The following is a 9,958-nucleotide window of genomic DNA, read 5'->3' on the forward strand; positions in this document are numbered from 1 at the left end:
CGGGTGGAGACTGTGGACATTGAAGTGGGGGGGAGAACCCGACACCTCTGGCCAGGGGGTGGTGGAGAGCTACTCCCCCCAGACTATTCACCTGTGGGTTCTGTCGAGGTGTCCCCGGGACAAGCCAATACCCAACCTGGGCCTGCCATCAGCCCCTCCCTACCTCTAGAGGCCCCCATCCCATCAGGGACTCCAGCTGCATCCGCCACAATCAGTCCCCCTCATCGTAGCTGCCAGCTCGACCACAACATTGGCTCTGGACCTGAGGCACCACATCCCTCCTGTCCCACCCAGGCCCCTCCCTGTGTTATTTCTCATGTGGCTGTCCCAGAGGACTTGAGGTGGATATATGAGGGTCAGCCAGACATGTCCGCTTGCTTCATGCTACAGTTGTGTTTAGAGATACGCATGATGCAAGAGGAGATTGGCCACCCTCACTATCAACGTCAATTCCATGGCCACAGCCATGTCGTCTGTTGTTTCCCAACTTCCTTCCCATACCCCCGTCAATGTCTCCCCCTGTCCGTTGGCCCACACTGTTTCCCCCATACTCCTTATCTGTCCCGAACCCATGTGGTGCCTGTTCCTGCACCGGCCAGCCGTGTGCCTGCATCGGACATTGTGGTAGTAGAGGATGACCAGAAGGACACTTGACTTTTTGAGTGAATCATCTTTGTGGACAAATATTTTCTTTTCCCCTTGTAAATAGACTGGTTTCCCTGACGCTCCCTGATGTGTTATATTTTTGTTGCCCCACCCCAATCCAAGTTCCCTTCTCCATCTGCATTAAGATCATCATTTGTTTTCCTGTCTCCCTTCCAAATAGACGGTTGTTCTTCTATGTCATTATACAGGACATGATACACAACAGAATCTTACTTTGGAAGGTCTTTACTTTTCTTTACACATATTCACAGTGGTCAATTTGTTTTTGGGTTGTTGTCAATGACGATCGTGCTTGCGACATTGCAATTTTGGAGGTGATGGTCGCTGTGAGGGATCAGGTCTGGCTTGTTGCCTACGTGTAGGTGGGTGTTGTCCATGTGCCTGTACATGGTGATCTACATGTGCAGGGGCAGATGGTGTATGTACAGTTGGTGTTTGTGCCTGGACAAGGGCTAGTTGTCCGTTCAGGGAGTGGTGGTGGTTGTGCAGGTGGTGGGAGTGCCTGTGCAGGGGTTGGTAGTGGTTGTGCAGGGGGTGGGAGTCCCTGTACAGGGGTTGGTGGTGGTTGTGCAGGTGGTAGGAGTGCCTGTTCAGGGCATCGGTGTGGATGTGCACCTTTGCTGTGGTCCTGTGCAGTTGGTGGTACAGGTGTGTGGATGTGCTGTCCTGCAGGCAGATATGATGGCTCCCCTCCCTGCGTTGACTGTGAATGGAGACTTTGGAAAACTTTCAGCATGCCCTCCATCATCTTTTTGGCCAAGGCATGGAGTCTTGCACTCTCTTCCCTTTGGATGGATATCATGTCTCTCATATTCCTGGACATGTCCTGCCAATTTCTATCCATCCTATCCAAAACATGGCTCAGTCTGTCCACCACCTGTGGGATTCAGACATGTCTGACAGGGTAGCCCCTATGGCACGAATGTCCTGCCTCACATCTGTCTGCTGTTGGAAGAAGTCCTGCTCCCACTGGCCACCATAGCTAGGTGCAGGCTCTCTCTGCAGGTGTCGGCCATGGATGGGATCAGCAGGTCCAATAGCAGAGGGGGGTGGCAGGTGGAAGCCTGTGGGCAGGAGAATGGTGCCCAGGGGATACCTGCACCACAACAGGGTTGGTACTTCCCCCAGATGGTGGGGAGGATGCCGGGGATACACTGTATAGGGAGGAGCGTGTAGGGGAACCACCATGTCGGTCCTGGGCGTGAGGGCTGTGAGGGAGTGATGTCTGTGTTAGGATGCGTGAGAGCTGTGGCTGGTAAGCTCTATGCTGGGGACAGGCAATTGTTTGTTTTGGAGAAGGCTGACGAACATTGCTGGGTGGAGGATGTGATGCCGTGAATGATTTTGGCAATGTGGTAAGATTGCTGTTCATAGCATCTGAATTGTCATCCCCGGAGTGGAAGGACATATAGTCACCATCATCTTCCAAGTCTTCGTCCTCAGGAACTTCCTCCTCCTCTTGCGCATTACTTGCTGCCGACATAACTGCCTGGAGGATCAGTGGATTTACCCTATTGATTGCTTGCCAGCCAACACTGGTTATAGGTCTGTCAACCCCATCCTCATCATCCCCTGGAACACAGAGGTTGCAACCGTATTAGTAATTGACCTGGTATTACATGTGGATTAACTGTACTTTGCATCAAAAGATGAGGATCATGTGACCTGGTTAGGGTACCACCACAAATGACAGCTCACACGATAGCACTCAGGTGTTAAACAGAGATGTACATTATACAAGCAAACTCACCAGCTCCAGCCACAACTTTCTGTCCCTTCGTGATCCCCCCTGATGTCAACTGCCGAACATGGCTCCTCATAGATGTCGTTGACATAGCTGTCCCCGATCCAGCAGCTGTAGAGGGAAGTGACAACATTTTCAATGATCTGCATTACTAATTGACAAACAGGCACACGTGACACTAATGATATGTATGTCACTTTGTAAACAACAACTGCTGATTCCATATAGAAAGTGGATCTTGATCTCTGTCATGGATTAGTAATCTAAGCTAGTGACACACTTGATGCCACAATTACCTGATTGACAGGTGCGAGAGGGTTTCACTGCTGAAGCCAGGATGTCATGCATTCCCCGGGATGGTGTACGCTGCACTGGCATCATCCTGTCAGCAGCTGTGATGAGACATACATGTCCATATTTCAGTACAACAGATGGTAGCTATGAGCTAACATGTCATTTCCAATAACCATTGACCGGAGAATCCAGGACAATGTGTGGCATGTTTATCTCATGGACTTTACATGTGGGCCCCTGCTCACATGCAGCAGTTGCCAGCTGTTACCTCCATGCAGCACTGACATCAATAAGACGACACATCAACAGACAATTAAGACTAACAGGTTTCATGAGTGTAATGTTGTCTGTTGACAAGTCAAAAGGAGTTCATGTGTGAGATGTGCAATAGTCAGGTACATAATGTTGGTCATTTGTGCTTCGCTACCCATGAAGTCACAAAGCTCATTTTTGAATGGGAGAACACACATTTCTTATGTCCATCCTTTGAGTGTCCTCTGTTTGCATACCCTATTTCCAACATCATGGTAGTACTTAGCTGACAACGGATGGTGTCTTGTACAGCAGACATCCTAACCTCATATGTCAACCACTCACCTATATATGTGAATACAGTCGAAGAGGAGTCAAGCAGAATGCAACATTTGGTTATGATCCCACATTGCGGCTAAGTTGAGAAGCTTTGATGCTTTCCGCCTGCACTGGATTAGCGTGTTGCTTTTCAGCCGAGTGATTTGAAATGTAACTGCATGAAGATTCACCTTAGCAGCCCATACACCCATCTCAAAGGTACACAACTGGCATCAGTGTGAGCCTCATCCATACCAATTTCAATATGATTTTACCATAGATATTTTGCTAGGGAGTTTTCATGTCATTGACTTGCAAGCCAGTTGTGTTTTGGACACTTCATATGGCACATTGTACTATTTTATGTCCATTCTGCAGTCACTTGGCATACATTTTGTGTCATCCTTTCATTAGCCACCAAGGTCTGATCTGGTATGTGGTTAAATGCCATATGTGAGAATATTGTGATGCAGGACAACAGTGTCATACAACACATACAACAAACGGTGAAGATTAAAGGCACATTAAATGAGCATTCAGGTACATTATTCTTGGGTTAAGTTACCATGGCCCAGCAACGACCCAGTGTGTGGTCCCTGACCAGATGTCACACCCACCTTGTAGCAGAAGTCAGTGTGTGTCTTTGATTCTGAGAGGACCTCATTGTACCTACAATGATAAGTGAGTTTGTAACTCTACATTTCTGCTGCCATATGTTATGCACTCAATTTCAGGCCCAAAGGATAAGCACAAGCAGTTGTGGGCACCACCGTTGCAGAAGTGTGTAGCACTTAATATCATGAGTGATTCCACATATAACTTATAATGGGCCCACTGCCTAGAAGCGACATATATCAAAATGACATGACTACGAATCCTGAAGTAAGGTCCGCTATTGTGTTTTTTTGATGGCCAACAAACAAGCCATCCAATGTAAGAAGTACATGACCAGCTGGGTGGACTGGGCGATTTCATGTATGGTGAAAACATTCTAAGTTAGACAGTGGATGCATTCTCAATACTACTGACAATGGTATCTCACTTCTTGTTCATCATTGTCATATTTGTTACCATTGGATTTCTTGATTAGGTCTACAGAAACTATTACAATATAGTGGGGGACACCCTTTTGACTTGTTGTGGCACTTGATTCCAGGATTGAGTTCCCAGGTCTGGGACTGTTGGTGGAATACATTTTATGTTCCCCAATTACAAAGGTATGATGAGCCAAGACATATTATATTTTGTCTTTCGCTATTCACAAATGTAATTTGCTAAAGGTGAATGTCCATTGACAACTGCAATAGTTATTAAGCTAGTTTTTCATCTCTGGTTACCTTTCATATTCGGGCACTATATGTCCCTCTGTTGTCTCCTGACAATGTATGCATTTTGACCATTTTGACCATCTCCTGACCAGTTTGACTTACCAGTTTGTGAGGGTGGTGTGCCTTGCTCTGGATGATGTTGTTTCCTCCCAGAAGATACAGGGACCTCTGCTACTGTGGTTGTCTGTGCTCTGGCTGAATATGTCAATAGGTGAGAAGAGAGAAAAGTAACCAAATGGGAAATGTACATGTGGAACTTGTCAGGCATTTCCCTATATCTTCTGCATGCTAACAGTGTTGTGAAGTACTGCCGCAGACTGGGCAGGTAGGAGCAGTGGGGCGTTGGGGATGTAATGGCCTGGCAGGGTGTGAAATGAACAACAGAATATGTGAATGACATATTTTGATCTGAGGATTCTCTCACCTTCTGCTTTGTGATTTTGGCTGGCACAGGGTGAGTTACTTCTTGGATAATTTGTGGCAGATTTACAAGCCCCTTGCAAAACATTTACGCTGCCGTTGCGTCACTTCTGTGACACAGCGGCAGCGTAAACCATGCGCCACGTTGCAACTTATTTACAACGTGATGCATCTAGGAAGATGAGTCACGTTGTAAATCCCTGCGCAACATTAAACCTGTGTCAGGTTTAATGTAAGCAGGGTAGGCGTTCCTTTGGGAAATGCCTCGTAAAAGTGACGCAGTGAAATCTACAAGATTTCACTGAGTCACTTTTCAGAGGCCGCTGCGACGAAAACTTACGCCTGCTTGAAGCAGATGTAAGGAGTGGTGCAGCACGTTAGGTATGGGCGGTCCATGAACATTGTTGGAGTTGCGTCGCACTTGGGACATGACTCCAGCAAACCGCCGCCTGTATGCCATCAGATGCGACACACATCTGTCTATCCCTGCGCCAAGGTGCGCTGCATTGTAAATGTGACGCAACCGTGGTGGCGCAAGGGTAGAATTGCATGTCGCATCGGTACTGGCGCCAGTGGCGTCACTAGTGTTGGTGTCACCCGGTGCGGGTAACTCATGGTGTCACCCCCTCACGACTTACCGCATGGACCTCCTCCGCTCCGAGTCCGCCAGTGGACACAGTTGGCAAATAACGGGACCATACAGAATCCTTAGTAACGTTTGTAAATATAGGTCCTATATTTACAAAATGTGCCTGTTAACAACAGTGTGATAATGACTCAATCAGGTTGTACAGTGGGCTACCTGCTAGTCAACAGTTTATTGGAATTTATAATATCATAGGTATGGTACTTTTTACTGGTGTGGTGTTCCCACTATCCAGCAACACGATATATCAGTGGTCGAAGTGGGGGAAAAAAAGTAGAGGAACTGTGGGCGGAGAATCAGAGAGCGTGGAATAACCCAAGGATTGGATCAGTGTGCAGAGCCAGAGGCGTGGCCAGAATGCGCAAACATCCCAATTTTTTGTATTTGTTTGATTTCACTGCCCAGTTTTATCAACCAATGGATACACATGACTATTTCAGGTTATAATGAGTTATTGACAGTAAAATGTATTCACAAAGTGGGATATGCTTCTAATCACAGAATGTCTCCAAATACGATAAAATGTGGAAGCACAAGCCATTTGTCTCCGAGCCATGGAGTTTGTCATCAGCACTTCTCCCTTTTCCAAAACAGCAGTTAAAACATGAATGGCTAAAAATCCTAGTTTGCAAATGTTTTCTAAATAATAATGTCTCTGCCATATTTGACTCATAATGCAAGATCTGCAGCATGATCTGACCATTTAAACTAATAAATTGTTTGTAGCTCAAACGTATCAAAAGTTAATAAAAAATGTGACTTGTGTTGCTGCGGAGTAGATGACAGTTAATAGCTCACTGTTCTATGTTAGGATTTTAACTTATAAACTACAAGGAACAAAAGGATCTCTCTGACAAAAGCAGTAGCCCACTGGCCTATTTACATTATGTGCACTTTGTGATCCGCATGGTACATGTTCTTTGCAGCAGGTACGTTAACCCTCTGAGCTACCTTTCCATGAGTCAAATCTTCCATTAGACAAAATTCCGATCTCTCTCTAGGAAGAACATTAATCAGAGTCATCATGACATTTTTATTGTTACCGAAAATTACTGGAGGCCAGGAAGGAGGCAGCAAGTGCTTTTAAAACCATAATATAATTGCAAAAATGATGCCTCCACCTAAAGTCAGCACCTGGTGCGGTCACACCGGTTGCACCTCCCTAGAGCTGGCCCTTCTCAAGGGCCCTGTGATCTCAGTGACAGGGTCAGTGTTGTTCTAGGGTGTACTGCTTCATAGGCCTGCCCGCAAGACTGGAGGTAAACTTCAGTATGAATAGTGGTGGACAAGCCTTGAAGGTTAACCTACACTTGTCATGCTAGGGTCCACCTGCTGGTGCTACGACACCGGGGCTTCTAATGTCTTGCGAAGCCTTCTAAGTTCTAGCATGAGATAGTGCTCTCTCAGGAGAGTGGTCTGGCGGACTGGTTATTAAGGCTGAACCTGGTTCCCCAGTTCCAAATTCAGCAGCTCTGGCCATAGTGCCACATCCTCTCCCCCACTGAACACTATACTGCCCCACTGAGAAAAACTCAGACTGCCTTCAACTACAACACAATTGTTGCCGGCTATAAACACCTGGATACGGCTCAATTTAAATTACGCACTGGGCAAGAGCAATATGTGGCCTCCAAAAAAAAGTGACAGCATCCTGGAAAAAGCAAACAATCATAGGGAATGCAATATTTTGCAAACAATGTGAAATGTAAGCAGGAACAACATGGTTACCTTAACGCTTTTACACTCACTGTTCAGTTATCAGTGAGTGCTTTTGCCTGAAAAGTTAAGGACATGACAACAGGGCCCTGAATGGACCCATTTCAATGGCCATTTCTTATATCCTTACAAAACGTAAGCAGTATGGTAAAAAAAGACAACATCCCTAGATACAGAGCAGCAGTACAAATTTTGTTTTTCAATCCTCACATTGCAGTACCTCCAGGATTGGTGCACTAGTTCCAAGCCCAGGGAAAACAAAGACAAGAAAACAAAAATAGCACTTCACTGGCAAACTCTGTAAAAGTGGCGCTAATGTGTTTGGGTGTGAATAAAATCAATCTGGCCAGTTTGCTACCACTCTGTCTTACTTTATTTAGTTATTTATTTTTCATATTTTTAAACTTTTATTCCAGATGCTGCACGTTGGAATTAAATGTCAGAAAAATACGACATCGATTTCCGGAAAAAGTGATTTTCTTTTTTGGATCCATTTCACAGGGAAGCAAATAAAAGAAAGGAGAGGAGACAGTGCGCGCTACGCACAGGCACCTCCTCCTCCTGAAAGGTTAGGTTGCTAGGCGCACACCGGCCCTGTTGGTGTCACCCCATGTGTGGGTGTCACCCGGTGCGGTCCGCACCCCCCGCTCCCCCATAGTGACGCCGCTGACTGGCGCATCCCTGCTAATATGCAGGGATGTGCCAGTCCCTGTAAAGCTCCCCCCTTGTATTTTCCAAATTCATTTGTCAGTTGATTTTCCTTTCATATGCTCCGCAACCCCTTACATTTTTGACTGACTCAGCCGCATCTGGATGAGTGGAAAGGGCACTTTGTCAATTGCTACTTAACAGGGTTAGGTATATACAGCAGCAGTACTGTGCCCATGTTTTCAATAGCGGAAGAGGGATTTGCCATTTCTAATAAAAAGGATTCTGGGACTTGTGGTGCAACATACAGAGGGTAACACATGAGTCTCTGACTGACTATATTTTTATATACACTTTGGAAAACTGCCTTACTTACAATGGCTGTGACAATTTTTTCACACACTTTTTCTTGTCATCCCATTTACCTGGTACCACGTTGCGGACATCATTCACAGGCAGCCCATAGAGCATGTGGGGGTTGACTGTGGTGAGGATATCCTCCTCTAGTGGGGTGAGACGGAGGTGGGGTACAGAGTGTGGGGCAGGGAGGATCCTGTTCAATTCAATCCTGGAGTACTTCTCCTTCACCCTCTTCTTTTCATCCTGCCACTTCTTCTTGATGTCCTGGACTGTGTGCCTCTCCTCCCCCAATGCTGTGACAGCAGTGGCTAATTGCTGCCATAGAGCTGCCTTCTGTGTGCCACTGGTGCAGTAAGGTAGGAGACCATATAGGCGTTTGTGGTGCCTCACTATGTACTCCACAAGCATGGTGGTCTCCTCAGTAGTAAAGTTCTTCTTCCACCTCAATTGTTCCATTTTCCTCTGGCCATGTACAGCGATTGAAAACACAAACTCTCTGTGGCCAAGCCTGTTCCTTCAATGTGTGCCGCTTTTATATGTTTTGTGGTGCTGGTCTTGCGGTTAGTGTTAATTGACTTCAGCTGGAGCGTGGTGGTGGATGGTAGGCACTTGGAACGTTCATCGGCCAAAATGGAGGTATTCCTGCACAAAATCGGGAATTCTGGCCCGGAAGCGGAGATTCTGGCCCGGGAGCGGAGATTCTGGCTTGGAATTCCCGCTCCGGGCGTGGGAATTCCAGCCCGAGTGTGGACGTAAAGTTAATAGTCGCAAATCCATTCTGTGAATACCAAAAGTAGTAAGTGCATTCTGTGAATACCAAAAGAAGTAATGACAATTGGTTTGAATGAGAGGCAATATAAAAACAAGTGTAATCGAATTATATAGTAATATGTCAACAAAAGATATTTCACATATTAGTGTATTTCTTTTTGTTCTTTTATCTTCTGTTGCATCTCATTTAAAAACAGCCAGCCAACGCGTTTCGCCCAAACATGGGCTTCTTCAGGGCTGTAATATCATACAATATAAAGATGTTTTAGAATAAACAAAGAAAAAAACAGTACATTTAAACATGAAATTACAATCACAAAAAAGAAAAACAAGATAGAGAGATAATGAAAACAAAAAATTAGTTGAACAAAAACGATAACGAAGTGCTTACTGTAAGGGAAACGATAAGTCCAAAAGGACCAAAAGTAGTAAGTACGTTCTGTGAATACCAAAAGTAGTAAGCTTAGGATTTTGTCTTAAGTTAGTTCTGTGAATTGGGCCCGAGTGTTTATACTATTCAATATTTCCTTGGCTGAGAGACATACATTACAAAGCCTGAAAGCAGACACCTCAATTGTCATAAAACCAGCTGACAGGGGTGGAGGAATAGTGGTTCAAGATACTACAAAATATGATGCTGAAGTATGTAGACAACTATCGAACAATAATCACTGCAGTAAATTCACACACAATCTAGAAGAATCCCCAAAAAAATTCTAGAAGTTACTAGAGTCAAGGAGAAAGGCTTCATTAACCAAAAAGAGTTTGAATTCTTAAATATGAAGTGCCAGAGAG

At 45.4% G+C, this 9,958-nt stretch overlaps 1 protein-coding gene across 1 annotated transcript; it reads right to left on the reverse strand.

The window, feature by feature from the left end:
- Positions 1-994: 994 nt before the first annotated feature.
- LOC146865466 (uncharacterized) lies at positions 995-8,847 on the reverse strand. Its single transcript, XM_085640740.1, has 5 exons — positions 8,458-8,847; positions 4,705-4,797; positions 2,707-2,802; positions 2,417-2,521; positions 995-2,238 (listed from the first exon to the last, which is right to left on the reverse strand). Exons 1-5 carry the CDS (start codon positions 8,798-8,800, stop codon positions 1,691-1,693), a joined length of 1,185 nt encoding a protein of 394 aa, XP_085496866.1. The 5' UTR covers positions 8,801-8,847; the 3' UTR covers positions 995-1,690.
- Between the last annotated feature and the right edge of the window lie 1,111 nt (positions 8,848-9,958).

The sequence above is a fragment of the Triturus cristatus genome, chromosome 2_1, assembly GCF_964204655.1.
Source record: "Triturus cristatus chromosome 2_1, aTriCri1.1, whole genome shotgun sequence".
Lineage (NCBI taxonomy): Eukaryota > Metazoa > Chordata > Amphibia > Caudata > Salamandridae > Triturus > Triturus cristatus.